This window comes from Dipodomys spectabilis, unplaced genomic scaffold, assembly GCF_019054845.1.
Source record: "Dipodomys spectabilis isolate Male_0828 unplaced genomic scaffold, ASM1905484v1 ptg000094l, whole genome shotgun sequence".
NCBI classification, from domain to species: Eukaryota; Metazoa; Chordata; class Mammalia; order Rodentia; family Heteromyidae; genus Dipodomys; species Dipodomys spectabilis.
In genome coordinates, this window is record NW_024870771.1 from 3,584,981 (window position 1) to 3,610,645 (window position 25,665).

General features: G+C 44.1%; 1 protein-coding gene across 2 annotated transcripts in view; it reads right to left on the reverse strand.

The window, feature by feature from the left end:
* Positions 1 to 211: 211 nt before the first annotated feature.
* Smco4 (single-pass membrane protein with coiled-coil domains 4) overlaps positions 212 to 25,665 on the reverse strand; it is a 54,133-nt gene continuing 28,679 nt past the window's right edge. For both annotated transcript variants that reach the window (XM_042685188.1, XM_042685189.1), the window contains exons 2-3: positions 19,292 to 19,371; positions 212 to 965 (exon numbers count right to left, since the gene is read on the reverse strand). In XM_042685188.1, coding sequence (XP_042541122.1) covers positions 720 to 899 — 180 coding nt within the window. In that variant the 5' untranslated portion in view covers positions 900 to 965; positions 19,292 to 19,371 and the 3' untranslated portion in view covers positions 212 to 719. The remainder of the gene's footprint in view (positions 966 to 19,291; positions 19,372 to 25,665) is intronic.

Below are 25,665 nucleotides of genomic sequence, written 5' to 3' on the forward strand. Positions count from 1 at the left end.
TTTGCTAAAGCTAGTCAGTGAAGGCTCCTCTTCTAACCTTCTCTAGCTTCTCCCCTCAATCTTAAAATGATCCAGTCAAAGTGTACCATACTCTTGCAAGTGCCAGGCCTGGGGAGAGCCAGACAAGTGTGTGGAAAAGAGGGGTGATGCCCTGGAAAGGGATCCACATGCAGCCAGCCTTCCTGGAAAGAACAGATCAACCACCAGATAATAAGGCTATTATCTCCTTTATTCAAAAAATAAATATTTCACTTTGAGTCAACATATTTCAAATCACATTAAGCACAGAGTGGAATTAGTCCCTTTGGAAGTTGTGAACACATGTCAAAACGTGTAATGGTCCAAACAATGGGGATGGGTAAGTACTGATTCCAGCCGCTTCATGACCCAGAGGCCTCTTCTCACCGGGTGGAGCTACATATTGATTTCAGGAGACACAGACACGGGCACACACACACATACACACACACACTACTCTGAAGTCTGAAAGGCACATGAAGTGGACCATAGGTGCATGGCACATTCACCAATAAAATGTTCCCTCTTCCCTCCCAAGAAAAGTGGAGACACTTTAATCAAGTCAAAAACCGGAGAAGACAGAGCGCCCCTGCCTGGAGCTCAGCATCGTGAACATCTCTGCGTATGAAAGCCATTTTCCTTTGCTTCCCGCCCCTCCCCCCCGCCCCCCGCGGCCCATGGAGTCCACAGTGGCAGGGCGCTCACTCGGTAATGGCAGGACGGGTGGCCACATAGACAAATACCACGATGAGCAGCACGACCACAGCCAGTGTGGGCAGCACCACTGTGGTGATCTGCTGCCGGGCCTCCTGCATGGCCTGCTTCCGCTCCTTCTTGTCTTTGGATGTTTCCTTCTTGGGCTTCCCTTTGAGCTGCCGCATCTTTCCTCGGGGACCGGGCTTGTTTGGACGAAAGGCCACAGCTCTCTGTCAATGCAGGGGAAACTCCTGGAAGGAGAATCGCCATGATTATGAAAAAAATGGAGTGACAAAATGAAAGGCAAATGTAGCAGGAAAACTACATGCAACTTATAAAACAGGGCTAAGAACAGGAGAGATCACATGAGGCCTAAAGGCAATATCTCACCCTTCCTCCAATACCCCCACCCTGCAGCACATCTCCTATGTGTTGGTTGTCACTCAGAGACCCGAGGCTAGTACTGGAGGACTGCTTCTGTCCTCACGGCTGCTCATGCTGCAGGGTTTGTGATGGGCTGCAGGGAAATGGACAGGGCAAGAGACTGTCTGGGCCCGGAGTACCACTGTAATAGGTACTTAAAAAGTTGCTGTCACTGAAAAGCACTGACTTCCTATTTGGGCCCACAAATTAATGAAGAAGGGGAGAAAAGTTGGGCATCTCTGCCTCCATTCTGCATCTGTGTCCATTGTTCTGAGCTGTTCTCTCTACACTTACTTTGCAATCACCCTCGAAAACAGAAAGGATAGGTCTTTTGGATAACGTGTGCAATGACAGGGGAGAAAGGAAACCACCCCTCCCAAAAGGAAATAGCAAACCACAGGGAGCCATGGCTGGCATATTTGGACAGCAGGAATGAATTCTCTAGAACTCCTCTCCAAACAAAGACTCAGATAATGATCTCCTGAACATATCTGTGACTGTTTATGTGATCCTCTCACCACTTACTCTAGTTGTCTATTTAAACCTAACTCTAATATCTGTACCCCAAAGATGGCCCAAAAAGGGCTGAAATGCTGTCTTGCGTATTCCTACAGTGGCTCCTGCTGTGTAATCAGACTCCTTTCTCTGCTCATCACCACTCCTGGTCTCTATTTGGTGTGTGCAGGCTGCGGCCAGCAGACCATATAGAAATCCAAGACTTGGGGCCTGAGGCCTAAAATCTGGGTCTCACCACCAACCATTTAATATGATTCTCTCTGATCAATTCTGTGGCTTATGGAGGTGCTCAAAGGTCTAGGGGATGAATATAACCTTATAATAATAACTATAGAGTAATCTCTTCATAAAAGTTTGCATCTTTGTTTAAGGCTACAAAAACAGACTGGCTGACTTAAATTGAGAAGTTCACTTAAAGCCTTTAGTATCTTACAGATGCTACCAGAAAATCCAGAAATGGACAGGATAAAAGATGTTGTGCAGTCAAGCTCAGCCTCTGGGGCATGGGAGTCACAGCCCGCATCACCTCCACTGGCAAGGCCAGCCACCACACCTGCCCCAGGAGACACACAGTTGTACCCCCTGCCTCTGTGGCATCACCAGCTCCCATGTGCTATCCATGCCTGGGCTCAATATGCCCACAGCTACCTTCTACTCCTATAGCAAGTAGGTCATTCTTCAAATGCAGAGGAGGGAGGGTAGGATGGGCTGAGATAGGACAGACTGGTGCCCATTGTAACATCCTATGAGAGAACATGGAGTTAAAAAGCAAAGAGCACTGTATACCAACACCCCTCTAACAAAGACATCATTATGCCAAACACATCTTTATCTGTGTTCAGGACTGTCCATGGGCATGAGGAAGGTGACATGTACACTTAAGAGTGGCCAGATTAGGTGGCAAAATACTGGTTCCAAGTCAGGAAAGATCTTGGTATCCTCCTGCTTTCTTAGCATTCCTCTGGTCCTACATGAATCCTGACAGTCTATAATCACGTGCCATCTGCAGAGCTCATTACACATGAGACTGGTGGAACTGGGCTAAGATTATGCAATGCCAGCCAAAAGCAAATGTTAAAGTTCAAGGCAACCCCATGTAAGCAAAAGTATAATTTCCATCAACAAGCTAGGCTCCATGCCCAGTTCACAGTGCTACAGGAGGTAGGGGATTTATAGGAGGGAGCTTGAGCAGGAGGCACTCAGGTCACTGATGGGTATGCCCGCTCTCACAGAGGATCCTGAGACCCCAGCCCTATGATTCCTCTGCCTGTTGCTGAGTGACCAGCACTGCTATCCCCACATGTTCCTACCACGATGTACCACCTCCTACCTATGATGAGGTACCTCTCACTGGAGAGGCCTGAGGGCAAGGGTGGGGGGACCTGCTCCCCCCATACAAGGTAGACTGAAACTTCCAACACTGTTAGTTCAAATAAGCCTCTTCTCTTTACAGTAAAGCCAATTGTTGAAGGAGTGGGAGGACCACAAAGGTGGTACCTGAGATCACAAGACCCTAGTGAGAGGAAAGCCATGGCTGTATAACTCAAGGAAGGGAGGCTGGAGAGAAGACACCACTGGACCTGACCCCAGCCAGGTGACAGGCCTTAGTAGTACCATTGCAGTAGGGGAACCAAGCACCAAACCTGTCACCCAGTCTGTAAACAGTAAACCCAGTGCTTCTAACAGAGCAAGGCACAGGATCATGTGATCCACTCTTTTCCTGCTATGACTTCATTTAAAAAGCCACTGGCAGCACTGTGGCTCATAGCAGTCTCTCTGTGGAGTGAATGGTCTCCCACAGGGTACTCATGGCTGGTAGGCAGCACCTAGGACCAGGCTGGGTGTGAAACCAGAGTTAACAAGCACTTCAGCTGCTCTAGCTAACAGTACTGGGCCTGGCTTCATCCCCCTCCTTTAGCTGCTGCCTACTTCCTCCAACATACACCGCTGATATGCAAAGGCAACAACCACAGTAACCCTCAGCTCTCAACACCTGTATGCATTCAGCAGTTCCTGGAGGATTTAGGGGTGTGAGGGGAGAAGGCTTTGCCTTGCTGGGGATGGTGTAGGTCTGTTCAGGATTTTAAAAACATACAGAGAGAACTTTTCATTCTTTGGTCTGTGATGGGCAGCATCCCCGCTCTTACTCACCTGAGAAGCAGGGAACAATGAGGGACAGCATCTCTGATAGGATCATGACAGAGGGGAAACCCTGGGAGAAAGGGGCAGCAAAGACATAGCTGGGAAACACACCTGGAAGAGGAAGAGGACCTGAGACAGGAAGGGGCTGGCTCACTGCAGAATGAGGAGAGAGGGGCAAAGGTGATCTGGGGTGGCACAGCCAGGTGTGGTAGGGTTCCTTGGGCCACGGAAGGGAGATGGGTTTATTTTCAAGAGCAGCACAAAATATTTGAGGGCCTGACACCAGAAGGTTCCCTCTGTCTAGTCAGTGGGGCATGGATCCTGGGGGAGGAACATCTTTGAGAGTGGGTAGTTGTGGCTTGGGCAGGTCGGTATGGTAGAGAGGAAGATGGAGTTCTTCCCTGGAGGTCTGTCAGGCCTCACCAATGGCTCAAACATGCAGAGTGAAGAAAGGGGGCACTGAGAATGAGTCAGATCTGGGGTCACAGGCAGGTCCCTAGATGGGCTGGGGTCCATCTGAAGGAATCCTCTACTGAACCAATACATCTTGCAAACATGTCTTGCAAGAGCTGATCATCCTAGAGCCCGGAGTGGTCGACTGGACACGTGGGAGGAGGGGAACCGTAGACAGAGCAGAACCAGTCAGGTCCCAGCACTCAGGCATCCCATGAGATGAGAATGGACACAGGGAGGAGCAAGGGAGAAGAACAGATTCTAGGAAGCACAGGAAACACTCTGCTCATACCTATCCATGTGGACATTACCATGGAGACATCCAGAGGGCAGCTGGAAGTGCGTTAGGAGTAGGTCTGGGCTGCAGATCAGTGGTTGGAGTTGTGGGCTGTTGGACCAGGTAAGATGGCCACAGCAAGGGAGACCTAGAGCACGGTTCAGGGCTTGGCCCTGCCTGTGGCACCCTCACAGTGAGACCAGGAGACCTGAACAGACCAGGGGTGAAGAAGAGACACAGAGAGACTGTGGGATCACAGGGACCAAGAGTACCAGGAAGATCACTGCTGCAGTGAGGACTGAGCTGAGGACAAAGCAGCAGCCCTGGCAGGAGGAGTTGGGACTTGGATGAGCACGCAGATGCGCACCAGAGCGCGGCTGCAAACTGTGGAAAGAGGAGCTTGGTGCCAGAATGTAAGTGAACACGCTGCTTCCTTCATTGAGAGTTTTACCATGGAAAAAAATGTCAGCCAAATTTGCTCAACACACAGCCAATTCCTATTTTGGCATGAGCCTCTACATATTCTGGCACCTTTTGATAAATGGTTAGAAAGCCAGCGTTTTGAACAGCACAGGGCAGAAAGCTGGCTTGAAGTTCTGCTGGAAGAGATTGCGTGGCCCAAAGAAGTTCTTCTGACTTAAAAAAAATTCTTTTTACAGAAACCAGAGTCTGTTTGAGGCTCTAGGAAAATGGAAGATGCAGGTAAGGCTCTGTAGGAGACAGGGTAAACACATCCACAAACCCAGGTGGCCTCTTGGACCAGAGTTGGCTTCTACAAATTCTGCCAGGACGTTGGAAATGAATGATTTCAAAAAGAAATGGAGCCAATGGGCTTCTACTTTAAAATCTAGAGGACATAGAGACACTCACACTGGACAATTATGCACAGGGGAAAGACAGCAGGGAAGCCAGGAGGGAGAAGAGAGATGGACGCCACTCTTACCTTTCTAGTCCAGTTCCTACAAGGCCCACCTCTCACCAGGCTCCTGTCCTGAGGTTACTAGGACACGTTTCTGTGGATGATAAACACCTCTTCCCATCTGAGCTGGCTCAGTATCTCACACTGAACAGAGTCCTGACCCCAGTGATCACACCAGCTTTTACCATGAGGAATCCAGCGCCCTGACTCTGTTACCAAACAAAGGAGGACAGAACCAAAGGTCACACCCACATGTGTCAGCTCTCGAAAACTGAAGAGACACCATTCTCCACATCATCCTCCCTATGGCTCTCTTTGGGGCTACTTCACTGCTCACCACCGCTCAAGATGAGAGAAAAGCAATCTGACACAGCTGAGTCTAGCTGTTCCCCAGCCAGCAGCCCAGGCAGGACAGAAGCTGCTAAACCTGCTCAGTTCCGGCTTTATGGTGGTCACTGCCTCCAGCTCCCCAGCTAAGGAAACAGAAGCCTCACAAATGCCTGAGTTCCACTTAGTTCTAATGAAAGGTCACCTGCTCTGCCCCACCCCCACCAGCCAAGCCCACAGCAACCTGTTGGCCCTAGAACATTCTAACAGGTTGCCAGGGCTGGAGGTTGGGGACACATATCCTTTAGCAGGGAAATTTTTAAATTTATGAATTTTTTTTATTACATCAAGTCACACACACACACACACACACACACACACACACACATTCAGAAAAGTATGCTCATTTGCCCAAGTTCAAAAACTATGAAAGAACCAGCAGAATCTCAAACTCCAGTAAAAACCAATAATAATCATGCATTAACTATTTAATAAGAACAACAATGAAGGTTTGAACTCTGGCCTGTTTCTAAAGCCCAACTATTCTCTCTGTAAAACTCCACAGAACCTCTAATTTGCCTCATAATAAGGATAGCAGTTGCTGCTTCTTGACTGTTTTTTACCTGTCAGGCTATCAGCAAAAGCTCTTGACAAACCTGCATACCTCATAGAGATCCTTACCCCACTGCACAAAGAAACTGAGGCCCCAGCAGCAGACCCTCAGTGAGCCCACTGCAGGTGGGCTTCCACCCCCAACTGTGTCTGGTTCAGATGCAGATGCTGTGTTCCTACCAACACACACAGCTGCTTCCAAGTGGCAAGGACCACCCTTATGAAACCTGAGGACTGAGGGATGGGACCTGGGTTCACACCAGTCCTGCCCACAGGCTCCAGAGACAAGAAGAGGTGGGAGAGGGATCACAGGCTGCTCAGGTGGAGCAGGCAGTCTGCTCCAGTTCCTGAAAGGTACTACTGCATGAACACACAGAGCACTGCTCCGCTTAAGTGGTCAAGTAAGCCAATCTGCCCTAAAAACCTCAGGCAAAGCAACCCTCTCCTGCTCTCTTCCCGTGTGGTCAAGGACATGGCAGGCTGTTGAAGCAGAGCCCACCACCAACAGCTCAGCCTGGCCTGGTGTCCACAGCTGTATGCTAAGACTGTGTCTATTACATCTCGCCACAATCAATGAGTACAGGAAGCCTGTGGGGCAGCATGCTGGCCTAGTCTCAATGCTGTCTTCTCTGCTAAACCCCCATCACTCTCCTGTCTTCAGAACAGTTTAAGGTGCAGCTTAAATAGCTGCATTTTTCTGCTACTTCAAAATCAGGAAGGCAAATAAGTAAACAACACACAAGAAGGGCTGCATGCAGGGGGAACTGCATCTCTTGTAGCTGTGTCATTAACTGAACATGAAACATTTGAGAAGCTCAAGCGCTCCACGCTTTATGCAATGAATCCAGAAAAGCTGCCCTGGGATCAGGGGGACATAAATCTGCTCTTGAGAGCCAAAGCTCTGCGGTTCATCAAGTGTGCTTGCTTCACTTTATGTTCCTGGTATTTAGCCATAATGGGCCAGTGATCACTTCACTCCCGTCTGCTGTAGAGCGTGGGGGCAGGGGCCAGGCAGGTTGCCAGGAGAACAGTACAAGTTGGGACTCCTGACATCTGCTAAGCACCTGCTGGTACCTTAAGTGCCTTCCCTGGGAACATGCACAGAAAAGTGACAGCCACACAGGTACCAGCTCCATGGCCCCCTGCTGCTGGCAGGCTCCAGCGCTCTGGGAAGTACTGAGTGCTGGATGTGGAGCTCAGGGCTGTAGACAGAAGCAAACACGCATGCACATACAATCTCACATGCAGGGCAAAAGCACAAAGAAAACACATCATTTGCCATACTCCTAAATAAAAATCCAAAACCACAAAAGAAACCCCTGGATGTGTTACTGAATAGTACGGACATACAGAGAAAGCAAGCATTCTCAGTAAATTAGGTAAGTAGCATTTCTTTGGCACACTGGGGTTTGCAAAATGCTTTCCTATGCATTATTCACTTCATCCTCACACTAACCCTGCATGTTGCTCATTAATGTCCTTACTTAAGAAAAGGCAGTACATAAAGCAATTAAGCACATGCCAAGGTTTCAATTGTAGCTGGCAATTTCAGGGCCTGTGACCCTGGCCATGTAAGGTAGCTTCTTTGACTTTCAATTACTCCACTGCAAATCAGAGATAAAATACCTATCCTTTAAACATTGCAGTGAGGGTGAGGATGGGAGGTATCTATTGCTTATTAGGGACAATGAGGAAATCGTGTGAACAAAACAAACATCAGAGTTGCTTGGGTGATGAAGCTGCCTTCCTTCAAAGGGTGGGAGAAAGACAACTGACAGTCTATACAGATGATCAGTCAGATCACACCACAGCAAACTCCGTGTTCACTGATGTAGGAGGGCCTCAGAAGAATGCTGGCCCAGAGCCTGGAAGGCATTGAGGACGCTGCCTGTGAAGACTCCTGATTAGACCTAGGCAGGCAGTGGGCTTCCCAGGTGTGAGAGATGCAACACAGACATGACTGAGGTGGGAAAAGGGGGAGAGTGCAAGAGAGAGATCAGAATGAGAGCAGGCAGAATGCAGGATGGAGGCCATGGAGCGTGTACTTACATCTACAAGCCCACTCACTGCAAAGGGCAAGCACTGAGGCAAAGACCGGGGAAGACACTAAGGAAGTACTCAGGTGACTGGGTCAAAGTAGCAAATAAGTGTAAATGTGGGTTGTACTGAGCGCCTGTTGGAGGAACTGATAGGTTGGGAATAGAACATGAAAGAGGAAATGGACTAAAAGACACTCTGCCCCAATCAGTGGCAGAATGAAGTGGGAAGATGCCAAGGGGTGAGGCGGCTAGGGTGTAGGAAACACAGAAGCTTGGGCATGCTACTTTTGAGATCCCATCAGCTTCCCTAAGAGAGACACTGAGTGGCAGATATGTGAGCCTGTATTTTAGGGAGAGTTGGGCTGGGGTCAGGACCATAGGGACTGTCAGCACAAAAAGCTGAGTTGTTGGTGAGTAAGTACAAAGAAGGGGTCCAAGGTCAGCCCTGGTGAAATCCAAGGCTTAGATCCTGGGAGGAAGAGTAGGCCTGGAAGCCACATGAAAGTGTTCTGACCATCTGGTGAGGCCCCAGGTAGGTCCTCAGGGCAGATGAGGGTGGCAGTGGTGCAGGAGAGGAAGCAGAGAGGCTGGAGGCAGAGAATGTGGCACTTCTCAAGACTTGTAACAAGTGAGTGCCCAGTGAGGACTTGTAAGCAGAGTGGCCTGGCCTAAGCCCAGTTCTGCCATTCATCAGCCCTGTGACTTCAAGCACGTAATCTTTCTGTATTTCAGATTTCTCACCTGAAAAATGGGCTAATAATTATACTTAGTGAACTGCTACGTAAAAGCAGTGCCTAGAATATATTAAATACAATGTAATATAAATGTAAGCATTAGCTATCATCATCATTACAAGGAATAATGGTGTCTTTTCAATTATAAAATAATTGTGTATGAAAAATGAATAAGCTCATCAGTTGAGGAAGCAGGAAGAGAAAGGTGTGAAAAGAGAGAGACCATAAAATAGCTACCTAGAGAGGGGTACAAATGAGCTAGAGGGCACTGGCACCGGCCCACAGCACAGGGTCCACCTGCAGCTCGGGACTACAGCTCACAGCAAGGGGGTCTCTGGCTGGCAGCAGCTCCACACAGCTTCAGGTACAGGGGAGGCAGAGGGGAGGGTTAGCCAGGGCTGGGGTTTTGTCCTCATAGAGGAAGAGGAAGACCGTATCCCCATCCAAACACCCACAGTTCAGAAAATGCTCCATTTCTAGTTCTGCTGCTTCCACCAAGCCATATCCCTCCACTTTCTGCCACATTTTCCCTCCATTACTATCACAATTCTCATGCCAACTTATAATCAGATGCCTTTTCTGTTTGTGAGAACATTCTAGGTTCTGAAGACAAACACAGCCCATGTGAACACTGCCTGGTCCCATATGCTTCTTCTCACACCAGTGGCAAAGGAGGATCTTCCAGCCCTGACTTCTAAGGCTGTGCCTAAGACAGCAAGCTCTCCAGAAGAGTGATCATCAACTGTGCCCCTTGCGGGGAGAGTGCAGAAAAGGAAAAGGGTTTTCAAATGGTCCTGGCTCTTTAACCCTGGGTAGCACAGCCCTTTTTTGCAGGGGAGCTAGAGTTAAATTAGTAGTAACTGGCAACCTCTAAGGTGACTTTGATTTTAACTAGTTGGCCTGAAGCAATTCAAACAGGGAAAACCCAAAGAAGACAACTAACCAAAAAAGAATTTGAAATTCTGTAAAAGGGTCCAAGATAATAGCTTTTTTGCTTTCATTAACATGTTATTTTTGCAATGCTAGGAATCAAACCCAAGACCGCAGACATGCTAGCATACTATCCCTAAGCCACTACCAGTCAGAGAAGAACCAGGCATACAACGTAAATTGAACAAAAAGATTTATAATACTGGGTGCTGGTGGATCAGACCTGTAATCCTAGCTACTCAGGAGGCTGAGATCTGAGGAGTGAGCTTTGAAGCCAGCCTGGGTAGGAAAGTTTGTGAGATTCTCATCTCAATTATCTGCTAAAAGTGGAGCTGTGGCTCAAAAGGTAGTGGGCCAGTCTTGAGAAAAAAATGCTAAAGAACAGTGCCCAGGCCCTGAGTTCAAGCCCCAATATTGGTGCACACATACACACACAGATTTATATAATGTGTTCCCTTATGCCCTATCCCATTTTTTTAATGTGGGTTTTTTCCTAAAGGCAATTTAATAATCAGTTAGTGAATGATGACCCACAATTTAAAACAACTGATCTAGGAAAATCTGCTCTCAGTGAGGGCTGCATGTCACTGATTTAATGATTAAACCCTGGGCCTGGTGGAGCTGTGGAAACACTGGGTCTAAACATCCATATACCAAGAGGGGATGCACTGAGTGGTGAAGAAGTGCTGGCCAATAGGCAGCAGTTTCAGCCAGGCAGGCTGGACTGCCTTTGAGGGAGCAGTTGACTTTCAGGGCAAACCAGGTGGTCTGCAAGAGGAACAGCATGCTGCAGAAAAACTTAGCTAACAGATGAAACAGACACATTCCCCAAAGCTGCTAAAGTCTCTTTCCACTCTGACAGTCTTCTCCACCTTCTCTAATTTGATGAATAGGCAGTTATAAGAAGCAATATATATGAAAGTACTCAAAAAAGTTACAAGTTTTTCTAAGGACTGCCATTCTTTTTTAAAAATTTACTTTATTGTTATTATAGAGGTGATACACTGAGGAGGTGACATTTACATATGTCCCATGCCCTCCCTCCCATCTCCACCCACAGTTGCGTAGTTGTCTTTAATCCATGTCCAGTGTGTTCCACTGCTGCACTTTTTCACCCTTTTCCTCATTCTGTGCCCTTCCCCCACCCTCCCACAGGTGAAGACTGTACAGGTAAAGAATACAATCATCAGAAAAAGAAAAACCAAATTAAAAAAAATATTTTGCTTCCATATTTTTGGAGTTCATTTCAGTATGTGTATTATTTTATATAAATATGAAGAGGTGCTTAGGCATTGTACCTTTGTGATTCTCTCTTTTGGTCTCACTGTATATGAGTATCTAAAATTCTGTGTAATTTTGTCATATCCCAGTGCATTTTAGATCTAACTTCCACATATCAGAGAGAACATGCACCATTTGTCTCTCTGATCTTGGGAATAACCTATTTCTTTAAAAAAAAAAATTACTTGTTTGAGCTTATCTTCCGGCCAGCCTGAAAGACTCTACAATGAAGATACCGCTTATAGATCACGTGGTCTTTTTTAGAGCTAATTGTTAGCAATCATATTTGGCCCACAATTTTTAATTATATTAACCCTTTTACCTGTCTGTCTTTCCCTCTCTCCCCACATAAACAAAGAAACCCAGGCTAATGGTTTCAGTAATAAATGATGGGCCACGCTGCAGAGATGTAGTATAAGATGTCTCCAATACAAGTTTGTTAAAAGAAAACGTATATTAACTTCATATTTCTAAAATATAATTGGCTTTCCCATATACCCACGTAGATATATTTTTTAACTCTAGAGGACTGTCATTCTTTAGAATGACAAAACTTTATCCAGAACTGTAGGTGCCCTCAACTCTACCTGCCATTCAATTAGGTACTTTAAGATAGCAAGCACTCCAATTTATCCTCTCATTATTAAGAGCTCAGCTCTGTGACAGCTTGAAACTAAGACAAGGTTTGGAGAAGAACTAATACAAGCGTGCATACTGTCCATTGTATGTATTGTTTCCATTAAAGGCAGAGCTTCCCTAACTTTTCCATCTGCACTATGCAAAAGGAAGTGACCACCCATAACTAGAGGCCAAGTCTGGGGCACAGTTAGCCTAAGAATAAAATTTCATTTGTCTCCTCTGTTATTGTACAATGTCAAGTAATCAAGCATAGTATTAGCCCTGTTTACGCAGAGTGTGCGCACACTGACGAAGCCTTCATGGCTCTCACTGATCCCTGACCACATCCTCACACTGCTGACTCTTCTGTGCCCTCAGGTCCCTGTGCCAGCAGCAAGGAGTCTTGAGGTTGTATAAGGAAGCAGGTGATAGGCCAAAGTCAACGGAGGCAGTCTGCTCCACAGCCTGCTGTGTTGAATTTTTCTCTATAAATATGCTTGTTTGTTTTAATAGTCTTTAAATGTCATTTCCCATAAATCTTTGGGTAAAATGTGACCTTTAAGGAAGATGCACCACACTCAGCTTGCAGCTCTGTGCTGACTCTGGCTGGTAAGATATGGCTCCTTCAGAACTAGAGAAACACACCTTGCCAGAATTTGTCAGCTTGGCTCCATTTCTGAGGCTAGGCTGAGGTGAGCAGCCCCTTCCTTTCTAGATACAATCACAGCCTGAATGTTTGCAGATAAAAACTTCATTAACAACCAAGATATCACAAGTGCCTGTTGTTTGTTCCATTTTTAAAATGAAGAATTCATCTCGAAGCTACTTTATCATAAGTTAATTACAGAGCCTGGCTGATCAGACAAACCAAGGAAGGAGTAAGGGGCCGACTACATTTATTAAAGGAAAACAACCATATACACCAAAGACTGAATGTGTAGGCCTTCCTGTAAAGACTTTACACTGATCTTGGGAATAACCTATTTCTTTAAAAAAAAAATTACTTGTTTGAGCTTATCTTCCGGCCAGCCTGAAAGACTCTACAATGAAGATACCGCTTATAGATCACGTTGTCTAGATCAGTGTAAAGATCCTGTAAAGGCTTCCCTAAGGGTATTGATCTTGAGAAACAGGGAAGTATTCAACCCATACTCTTATTCAAAAATGCCTCCTGTGTTCCCAAGTGCTGAGGCTTAGATCTGCACAGATTCACTCACAGCTCAATCACCTGTACTCTTCTGGTGCACTCATCACATGCTACACACTGATTAACTGTTAGGAATATACATATGGACTCATTGACTGGCCTGGTGGATCATTTCCTATTCACAAAACCTGAGGCATCTTGGGCCTGGAAGCAGAAACAGAATAATGGGCCAAGTTCTTATTCTCCTGGCACTCCCAAGCTAACTGGAGGTTAGAGAGTATGTCAAGGGGCAAGTGCTATGAAGACAGACTGAAAGGTGGGAGAGTGGAACACATGATGGTGGACGGCACTGTAGAGAGGCCTCTGGTTAGAGAACAGAGGCCTAGAACGAGGGGGCCAAGAGGAAAGAGGGTGCTAAGGAAAGAACCGGGAGGATGAAATCCGTAAAGCAGGAGCAGCTTGAAAAATTTCTAGCAATAGCAAGGAGGCTCAGGAGCAGCAAGAGCAGCAGGACTGACGTAGAGTAAGCTAGAGGACAGCAGAAGGCTCAGGCAGTCAGTGCAAAGGGACTCTGCAAACCACTGCCCATTGCCTCAAAGCCTATGATTTGTTCTCCACTACTCACCTTTGGTTCCTGACAAAATTCAAATATTTTGCAGCAGACAGACAAGACAGTAATCTAAGTAACCTATCAAATATTTACACAGTTATGCATCAACATTCTCTAGAGTCCCCTAATAATAGATTTGAGGGAGGGAAACAGGAGATGACCCCACTGGACAGTAACCTTGAGTAAAAGTAGGTTTGTCACTAACAAACTGATAAATACTAGATCTTTAAATGTCATTGGTTTGTTGAACTTTAAGTTTACTTACCAAATTGAATAGTCAGTGTGGAGAGTTGGGCAAAGGGCACAGAATAAGAAGTCTCTCAAGCCCTGAAGGTAAAGTTTCTAGATATTGCTGTGAGTTCATCCAGACTTTGGTCAGCCATGACCTCCATGTGTCCACTCCTGACTAGGGCAAAGCCAGTCACCTGAGTAAGGGTGATGTCTCCAGCCCACTCCCTGCCAGTATCCCGCTAACTCACCCTGCTGAGTAGCTCACTGGGGTGGTCATTCCCCTCTGTACCAATGCTCCAATCTGTATTCCACCACCACACCCCCAAGCAATGAGGGTTGCACAGATCACACATACCTGTTTGCACTGTCCCTGATACTTTGAACTCTTGGCTCTTACCTGCTGCCTTCCTGATTCCTGCCTTCCAATCCCTCAATCTCCAGAAAGACAGATTTCACCCAAACCACAGGCTGATCTTTGTGCTCTAATTAAAAGGTCTTCACGACTCCCCACTGCCAATGTGACATAGTGCCAACACTGTGGCCTTCAAGACTCTGCGCATACTGAACCAACCCAGCCTAGGCCCTGACCACACTTCCTGGCCAGCCATACCTCTGTCTGCCTGTAGAGGGAGAACAAGTCACACACTTGCCCATTTTCAAGTCTCAACTACTTGTACTTGCTGACTGACAGGGGAGCCTGTTTTTCTCACTGATATTACCCAGGTGAGAAGTCTGGACCCTCCCCTTCAGTCATTTCCTCTGTCAGACTGTTTCAGTTCTACTATTCCCCATCCTAAACATGTCTCAAACATATCCTCTGCCCACTCCATCTCCACAGACACTAGCTCAGGCCTTAACTTCTTTCATGAGGATTTCTGCAATACCCTGTGGTTCCTTCCTAAACACACCACTTTCTCAAGCCTTAAATGGCACACACACACATATAAATTCTTCTGCAACCACCGCCCGTGCAGGCAGGGCAAAAGGTGCCATAACTTGCCCATCCCCCACATCTCCTCTTAGAGCAACAACAATATGCTAGAAACTGAAAACTCACCACCGATGCAGATATGGGGACGTAAACATCTTTATGGCTCAACTGTCAAAACTGCTTGAAAGTCTAGTTATTGGAAACATTTTTAGCCAAAAAAATACTGCAGGCACAAACACCCCTCCTCATACTAAAGAGCTAACAACCAACCAAATTGTATCAGTTAATCATGAGAAAGCCACATTACCAGAAATGGATCACTAAACATCCAGATACCCAGCAGCTAGAAAAGTGTCACAGACCTCAGACCTTGTTAACACTGTACTGTTAAGAATGTGTTTCTAAGATCTACAGGAACTCAAAGTTGAAGTGCCCAGGCTCAGAAGGATGGAATACATCACTCCTGAGCAGTGAGGCCCTGGCACCCAGTGGAATGTAAAGCAGAGCCATCTAGGAATTCCAGCAAGGCACTTAGCAAGCAATTACATTTCAGTAGCCTCACAAATTTGTGAATGTGGTAGCTAGCCTGGGGGCATGCCTTACACTTTGAAGTACACAGTTTTGAGTCTCACATGCAAAAGAATGGATAAAAGACTATCAGAAAGATAAGAAATGGTTCACTGTCCTTTAGGAGGTCTTAGTGTAATTATAGTCCAAGTCTACAGAATTCCTAGTCTAAAAACAAATCTGACCCACTAACTCTAACATAAGCGAAACTCTACAGTGATCACTGCCTGCAGATCAAAGTCTAAATCTCAGAAAGTCCTATGAGATCTGAATCCTACCTACTTTTCAACGTTCAAGCCCAACCATGCCCCACTAGCCTCTCACTGGGCCTCAGAGCCACCTCCTTGCAGGTTTCTAGGCATGCCATGCTTCCACTCACTTCCCTAGACCTGGACTTACTGTGTCCCCACCTTGTCTCTCTCAACCCCTCTTTGTGCTCAGAAAACTCATGAAGACCCTCATTTCAAGGGTCACATGACTTCGCATTTCCCAAGGTGAGTGAGGGGCCTACCTCTGCAATCCTGTGGCTGGTCATAATCTCAATCTCATCACATTCATACATTCTCTTTGGCTGATAGTCTCATTACCATCTTTGCTGGCACCTAAACAATTCAAATTCAAGGTCATAGAAAAACTGTCTTGAGTCCACCACGTCCCCTATATCCAATTGGAATGTCAATATTCCATAAATTACCTCGAAAAGGTGATCTACAGAGGATGAAGAATGTAACGGACCAAAATGAAGTTTGCCCACCTCTACAAATACACACACACAAGAAGAAAGCTCAAGGCTACAATAGGTCTCAAGACAGGAGAAGAAATGTGTTTCTTTTTCCTTTTCCTTGGTAGAATATCAGCCTTTTCTAATACAAGCTTAGAACCAAGTTTTATTCCTAAATTCCTGAGCTAAGATGTTTTTAAACATTTCTGGGTCAAAACATTTGTGCAGGGGGTGCTACTTAGGGAATAGCAGGAGGTATAATCATTCCATTTAGTGATACATTTGTTATTAACTTATTTAAGTACCAAATGAAATAGTGGTTCATGCCAGGTGCTGGTGGCTCACACCTATAATCTTAGCTACTCAGGAGGCTGAGATTTGAGGATCACAGTTTAAAGCCAGCCCAGCCAGAAAAGTCTATGAAACTCTTATCTGCAATAAACTACTTAGAAGTGGCACTGTGGCTCAAGTGGTAGAGTGCTAGCCTTGAATACAAAGATGCTCAGAACAGTACCCAGGCCCTGAGTTCAAGCTCAAGGACAGGCAAAAAAATAAAAAATAAGAAGAAAGAAAGATTGCATTATCCTGCCCATGTAATTGTAACCCCTCTGTACAGTATGTTCTCAAATAAAATAAAATAAAATTTAAAAAAAAAAAAAAGAAGAAAGAAAGAAAAAAATAAATAAATAGTGGTTCACCTCTGAATTCCAGGAGCTGATGTTCTGGAGTTTGGAGGAACAAATCACACCCTGCTCCATTTCTCAGTGCACAATAGCTATCCTAAGTAGGCCTTGGATAACTTGATAGCTTGTTTTCTTGCATGTGGAAAATCAAAGACCTTGCAATCTTCCAAGGAAGTCAAGAGCAAAGGAGAAAAGTATCTCACAACAAAATATGCTAACATAACGTCAGCAAAGCTGTGGAGTCCTCAGGCTAATCTAGCATGTCATAAAATTCTCTCTGTAACTCCCACACCCTCAGCTGCTTCATCCAAATACAGGAGGAAGCCACTTACAGGCTCCGAGTAAGGTCCAAAGCCATACAACAAACTTATTTTAATGATCTCTCTGGGTCCAAAGGGATGATCAGTGTAAAGGTAACAGAGATGCAAGGCAACCAGTTAAAAAGCCTTGGCAGTAATCTAGGCAAATAATGAAGCTGACTAGGATGTGTGAAGGCAGTGAATGAATTCAGGATCCACCTTGGGAGACACAGCATTAAGACTTGGTGAGGAAGAGAAAGGTGAATAACACAACTACTCAGATCCTGGCTTGAAAAGTGAGTTAATAAAACTAGACACCTTGATGAGACAGCAAGAGGTGGGAAGGGACTATGGCAGAAGGAGACAGAGTTAAAATATGGCCATATTAAGTTTGATGTGCCATGAGAGACTTGAGTTTACTAACTGCTATAGACAGTATAAGAGGGGTTATACAATACTTGGAGCCAACTCAAAGGTGACCCCTTCCTGTTATCCTCTTGTAGTGATCAAATGCCCTGCCATTGTGACAGCTCAAGGTGGGATGGAATCATAGATGATGCTTATGAGAACCAAGAAGCAGGATACTTCTATTATGACCTTCCACAACACAGATACCAGCTTTGGGGCTAAAAAACACTCAATAACCTGAACAGTAAAATGGTATGTGTATCATGTCATAACTGAAAGTACATAGCCTGATGCTTTCATCAATGATTAGCATCATAAAGAGATTTGCCAATTTTTGATACTGATTTCAAGGTGTTTGGTTTGAGGCTCTGACACACTCCAAAGAGTACCATCCTGTTTGGGGCATTTAAAATCAGGGTCTTCCATTAAAAAAAAAAAGTTGAAGTGGAAGGTGTGAGCAACGTAAGAACAGAAAGGAGAACCGCCTATTTAGGAAGCAATAATGCACTGAAATCATATCCTGCTCATAATGAATCTGCCTCTTTCTGGACTAGAACCTGGGTCCTGACTGTGATGATTCTATTTTTCAATTTCCCCCATCAAAGAACAAATCAAAATAACTGCTGATAATCTACTTTCTAATTAAATGTTGAGCAGTTTAAAACAATTATATTTGAACGATTCCACAAGGCAATTTCACTGTGTCGGTACATCTTGATTGATAGAATCATTTGCAATTATTTAAAGGAGAGAAGGAAAGAACAGAACATCATTAGACACAGTTATATTAAGCTGATCAAATGCTGACACTAAATACCTGTTTAGTGTCTTCAAACTTACTTGGAGTAAGACAATTTGTCATTTATGTAACTTCCCAAATTTAAGTAAGCCCTAACAGGGAAAACAAACACACAAAAGCCATTTTCAAAATTAACCTGACCATCTAGGAAGAAGATGCTTTGTAAGGAAATTGTCTGACTGGAGGTGGGAAATACCAGGGTCGGTCTACATTTTCAAGTCTTCCCTCTCTTGAAAGAAACCCTGAGGGTAGGCGAGCAACAGATTCTGTGGCACAAACTTGGTTTCCAAAGGGAAAGACTATTAAGATAGCACAAAAGAAGGAAAAGCCCAATTCTATTCACGTTGGCTTATGAACTTAGGCAAGCCTTTAAACTTCTGAACCCATTTCAGACTCTGAAAAAGGAAAAGTCGCCATCTACTCCTGTCTGGTAGAGAGAAGAAAATCTGGTCATGTATGTGGAAACACCTTGCACAGGGGAAAGCATTCCACAGCTATTAAGGAACAACAGGGTGGCTATTGGCTAGGAAGGGCTGAGACAAAGGATGCCGATCCAGAAACCTGACATAATGAGTAAGAAACTTCTTTGGGATACTTAGCAGGTTCGTAAAAAGTCTGAGCAAAGAAACCTACAGACTAATTCATTTAAATGAAGAAGCAGCCTGGAGGCTCATATGGAGTCTGCCATACTGCAGCCAGGAGAGGCTGTAACCACCACAGCAAAATCAAAACCTGCCTCATGTAACACCATTCACAGAGAGGTGGAGGTAATCTGAAGAGACATTTGATAAGGGTCATAGTCAGAAGAAGGGTAAAATACTAGACACACAACGGGGATGTCTGAAGAATGACAGTGACAGTTATGTCAACCTCTTCCACAGATCAATTTCTCCTAGAACAGAATTTTTACCTTTTCTTCTTTAAGAACTGCTGCTTCAATAAATTCAGCTGATTCACACTGATTTCCAATAAAGCTGACTTGAGTTATTCCTGTTGAGAAATAAGAAGACATATAATAGATGGCTTGGGAATGGCAGGCTACCATTCTACAACCCACAGCCTCCCTCCCCTTAGTGGCTCCCCTCCACTAGTTGACTGCTGAACACCTGTCACACCCACCAGCTGCCCTGCCCACAAGACACCCAGACAGGAGGAGGACACTGCAGCCCCAGTTAGAGGGATCTTCCCACTCCAGTCCCAGCAAGCTGGTGGAACTCTGCTTCCTGAACTCCTGAGATTCTACAACATGTCTGCAAACTTAAACTATAACCAACAACCACTGATTTAAAAGCGAGAGCTTCGGATTGAGTCTAGTAAAAAGAAATAAAAAATACAGGCTTCTGAAATCAAAACCTGGGGAAAAGAAAAGATGATAGGAAAATACTATGGACCTCTGAACTACAATCCCATAATGCCTGAGGGGAAAAGGAACAAGGTTTGTGAGACTCAAGTGTGGATCCAACCAATTAATTCATAAAAGCCAAGCAGCATTAAATATTAAGACAGAAGTGAAGGTTCTAGAAGGAACGGACTCAACGGAGCCCGTCACATGACTTGAGCTCACTTTCATGGCCACAGTCGTCTGGTGACTAAATTGTGTTGGATGATCTAAGGTGATTCCATCCATGTGTGATGGAGCAGTCTGCTGCTTATGCTGCCTTTCTGTTCTATTTTTAATGAAGGTAAACATTTTCCCCCTTAGAACCTTCCAAGATTTATGGCTGGCCTCTATCACCCTGCCATATTTTTCCACTGGAACTTAATGATGGTCAATCATTAACTCATTTATTGAGCAGCTTCCAGAACCAATAAGGGAAAGAAAGGCAGACAGGAATGAGAAATGGCAGATGAAATACATGGCAAACAAAATGCAACCCATAGTGCCTTAGGCATCTGTTCAAATACTTCTTTCCATGATGCCTAAGTTCCTACTCAGCCAATAAAAAATTTTTAAAAAATGGAGGTGGCTCATACACAAGCTATGAAGCAATCAGTGTAAAAGCCCAAAGTGCAGGTATGGGAGGTATCCCTCTCAAAAGAAGTCACCACTTTTCTTTCTGAACTTTCGTTTAACTTTCACTTGTTCTGTCGTAAACACCTTTGTGCCTTTTAATTCTTTAATGGCAAGACAAAATCTGCCCAGTCAAAGAAATCTATGCCCCTAGATGGCATAAGCTAACCTCCATTAGCCATCCTACTAGAACACCTTGACTCTGGTGAGGCTCAGAGATTAAGGTGTGTGAAGGGAGTGGGCTAAAACAAAGAAGACCCAAATTTTTCTGAGGGCTATGAATGCTAGTCAAGAGTTTGAACCTTAATTGAAGAGTCAGGGGACTCTTAATTGAAGAGTCATGGTGCTTTCTGGGGCACACCATGGCATTTGGGAAGAACATGTGCCTTGAAAAGGTGGCAAAAGGAGGTTCAAGAAGACAGTTGATCCATTTCCTAAGAAAGACTACCAAGATATAAAAGCATCAGCTAGGTTCAATATGAGAGATACTGAACAAAGACTTATCACCAGGACTTGAACCAAAATTGCATCTGATGGCCTTAAGAGTCATGTGTTTGTAGTGAGCCTTGCTAACCTTGCATTGAGAAAATTCAAGCTAACTGCTAGGGATATTCAGAGGAAAAACTGCCTAACTTCTGTGCCAAATCTTTGCTGCCTGTTCATGATAAGAACAGTACAGAAATTAAGAATAAGTGCTCAGAGTAGAGTACTGGTGGCTCATGCCTGTAATCCTAGCTACTCAGGAAGCTGAGATCTGAGGATCACAGTTCAAAGCCAGCCCAGGCAGGAAAGTCCATGAGATTCTTATCTCCAATTAACCACCAAACAAAACTGGAAGTGGCTCAAGTGGTAGAATACCAACCTTGAACACAAAACTTAAGGGACAGAACCCAGGCCCCAAGTTCAAACACCAGGACTGGCACAAAGAAAACAGAGTAAGTGCTCAGAAGTTGTTATAGTAATATGATTGGGAGTTTCATGTAGCTATCAAATGAAAGTAAGCGGTTTAAGCCACAGAAATTTATTTTTCCAATTCCAAAGGTCAGCAGTCTGAACTTGGAAACTGACAATGCCATACTTCCTCTGGAGACTCTGGGGAGTCCTCCTTGCCCTTTCCGGCTTTGGATGGCTGTTGGCTTTCCTTGACCTGTGCCTGTATTACACCATCTCTGGCTCCATCTTTATGATACTGTCTCATTATTTCTGTGGGCCATACTCTTTCCACTTCTCTAAGAATGTAAGCAGTAGCGCTTAAGGTCTATTGACTAATCCAATGATCTAATTTTTTCAAGATCCTTCCCTGATCACACTTATTTAAAAAAAAGTTCCTGTTAAGGTGACATTTATAGGTTCCAGACATCAGGACTCCCTACCCCCACCTAATGCATGTGAAATACACATATGTGCATGTGCGCACACATGTGCACAAACACACACACACTCACACACAGAGTGATATGAACACAGAGGCAGAGACTGGGGTGATGGACCACATGCCATAGAATGCCAACAACCATTACCTGGGAGGGGAGGAACAGACTGCCTCTCCCCCAAGAGCCTCTAAAGGAACAGAGTCCCGCTTGTACCTGGTTTTGGATTCCTCACCTCTAGAACCATGACTGTGGTGGACAGAAATTTGTTTTAGCAGAGATAAGAAATTCACAGAAATCCTGATGCTGAGCTGGTCTCAAGCAGGAGAAATAGTCATATATTATTAAATAGAAAACACAAGTCAAAATTTATACCAATTATCTTAATTATACATATAAAATACATGCAAATATAACAAAGCATCCATAGTGATCACCTTTTAATAGAATTAGAGGCAATTTTCAGCATTATGCCTTTTGATGTTTTTCTGTTTCTATAATTAGTGTGAGTTATTTTTACAAAGTAAAGCTTTTTAAAAAAATTAGCAATTTGTGATATTTCTGACACTTTAATTCAATCACAAAGATTAGAAAGCAAGAGGTTCAAAACTCCCTGATAATTGTCTTAACTCAAATCTCAGAGCAAGACCTGAGAAAACCAGCAACCTAGATACATGCTACTCTGTATATGATTCCACTCAATCCCAGGTCCCTCAAAAACCTATTCATTTTCCAACTCCAACAGGAGCATGATGTAGCTGAAAAAGTTTCTGGCTTTCTTCAAAGCCGGAAATTGAGATAGCAAATGTTTTTCTGCCTTTTACCCATTGACATAGAAAGGAAGATGGGAGATTTTTATATATTCCCCAGCCTCACCCAGCCCACAGTCTGTGGCCAATTGGCAAAAACAAAACCCATCATTAACAAACATGTAAACATCTGATTTTTCTGTAGGTGACTTCACAGAATAAAGCACCAAATTAAACACTACCCTACTTCTTACAAGAGTGTGACTCCAGTGCTATTCCATCACAAAACTCTCCAGTCACCTATCATTCACAAGTCACAATACCAAAAGCTGACTCTACTGTTCCCACATCTATCCTCCGAGTAAATCTATCCTATACTAATACTACATTAACATTTTCCTGAGGTGTGGGTAGTACTGGACCAAAATATACAGCAAGATGTTTTCCTGATTTGCATTTCCCTCTATGAGATAGAGGGAAAGGTAAGAATTCTTCCCACATTGAGCCATGTCAAAACGAGGAGCATGAAATCCATGTTACATAGCTTTAGCCCACCCAGGACAGCACAGGGAGGTAGGGACATGGGGTACCCCAAACTCCCAGTTTGTCCTAGGCACATCTGTGTACTGATCGCGTGGACAGTCAACATATATAACAACTACCATGTGTGAGGTAGGTTGGCTCCTATTTTAAAGATACTCTCAATATGCTATGTGTGCAGATGATATCGTTGGGTGGTGGGTAACATTCTTGCTGATCTTTGGGTGGTAGGTAACATTCTTGCTGATCATCATCGGCCATCTGGATCATAAGAGAGCCAGCAGTGGTGTTGAGAGGAAAACTTAAATGGGCCTGATAGAACTTTAAAATGGGTCAACCAAGAAACAAGTAATTCTGCACTAAAACCCTTCCTACGATCCAGTCTCAAAATATGTGTATTATCAGCAACTAGGTAATGGAAGCTTGTATGTCCCACTTAACCATCCACTTCATAGACTGTATTAGCATTTCCCCTAAGCAAGACATATGTGAACTATAAACTGAAGGCAACAAACACAGGTAGTCAATTTCCTTATCTGTTAAATCTAAAAGCCAAGCCACAAGATTATTTCCCAAGGGAAATTCTAAAGATCTTGTTATGAAAGGGTTCACAAATTGTCCCCATTAACAATTTACAATGTAAATTATAGAAAACAAAAACAGGAGATCCTTTAAAGAATGAAAGCCAGATAATGATAGTTCATGCATGTAATTCTAGCTGCTCAGGAGGCTGAGGTGAGGTTCAATGCCAGTCTGTGAGACTCTTATCTCCAATTCACCAGGAAAAAGCAGGAAGTGGAAGTGTGGCTCAAGTGGTAAAGTACCAGCGCACACACTCAACACACCCTGCTTGAGCATTCTCAGATCCTTTCATGTTTAACATTTATAGATATCATAGTAAAACCAATGTTCTAAGGAAAGCATAGAATACTAACCAAGCCCTACATCTGTTAAAAAAAAAAAAATCAAACACTTATTAAGCTTTTGTTGGGTGATGATGATGACAATGATAGTTAACACTGAACAAGTGACTACCTGTGCCATATTCAATCTTGCTAGCAACCATATAAATATGAAATCTGGGTCTCTGATTATTAAAGAAACTGCTACACACATGATTATAACCAGTACTGACCAATGGGGGTAGGGGGTGAATGCAATAAAAAAAGTCTATGTAGATCCTACAAAATTATGAAAACAGAGGGTAGGGGTCGATTGAGAGGAGTGGGTGAGAATGTTAAAAGTGACTGGATGCATTGGATTCATAAACTGCTGTGTTGAATGGCAACTCCTTTGTATAGCTATCTAAAGATAATAAAATATACATAAATATCTGCTTTTAACAGATACATATACACGCACACAAATTGGCATGTATACATGCATTATTACATGTACACATTCACAGGGGAAGAGGTAGTGTTGATGGTGTATGTTCTAGACTATAAGAACATAAAACAAACACACAGGAAGTAAAAGAACTCAGTATGAATGGGTGTAATGGCACATACCTGTAGTCCCAGAAATCAGAAGAAAAAATCAGGAAGATTGTGCATTTCAAGTCAGCCTAGGTTACATAATGAGAGTTCATCTCTAAATACACAGACAGAGTCCAGTGGGTACTGATGAAGGATGGACAGTGGTGTTTTACCCAGTGACTTTCTCAGTGTTGCCACAACCCTTCTTAGGACTCCTAACTGCACTGTGTGCTAACAGTACAAAGCAATGGCAGCAGAACCCGGGACACCCTAGCACAAATCACAAAGTTGCTTCTCACTGCATTCTCTCTGCCACACCAATGGATGCTGTTTCCCCTAAGGTCAGAATGAAGCAGTAACTGAAAGACTGAGAGAAAAGGCAGAACTGGGACCCTCCCCTCTGTACCTGAACAGCTTTCTTGGCTAGAAGAGTAATCACAGGAATGATGTGGCTATTGAGATGTGGGTTTCAAACATGAGTGCTCCTCCAAAGTAAATGAAGTATGCTGATACCTGTTGCTAAAATAGTGAACTTTCAAGCAAAATGTAGACCATCCCGATATTCAAGACATTTAGGTAAGAATGGAAACAAAACATGTGCTATTACCAGCTGTTTGTAAATGGTGATATTAAATGAGGTATTTATTAATTTTCCAAATGACTGGCACATGCCATGAAAAAGGATGTACAAAAGAGAATGAAAAGATCCCAAGTATGCTTTCAGACTTCACACTACAACAGATCTCAGAGAAACTACCACTACCAAGTCCCAATGCTGTTTCCAAGATTATCCTTCCTTCTTCAACCACCTTCAACAACACAACATGTAGCAGCAGAATGAATTCAAAGGCATTTGGGAGAACCCAGCTGTCTTCTATTGGGACAGACATTAAAGAATCTGAAAAAAGGAAAGCAATGATCACTCAAATAGTTTCATTAGAAATGTTATTTATGTACCATGGGATAGGTTTGTTATATTTAAGCTAATTTAATACTTTTAAATCTTTCAATGTCTAATTCACTAAATGTTACTAGACATACTCCACACACATGAAAGCTTCTTGGGGAAAATCGTACTAATGGTTAAGACTTAGGCAAAAGCGTGCTAGAACCAGATTTTGAGCCACTAGTGTAGT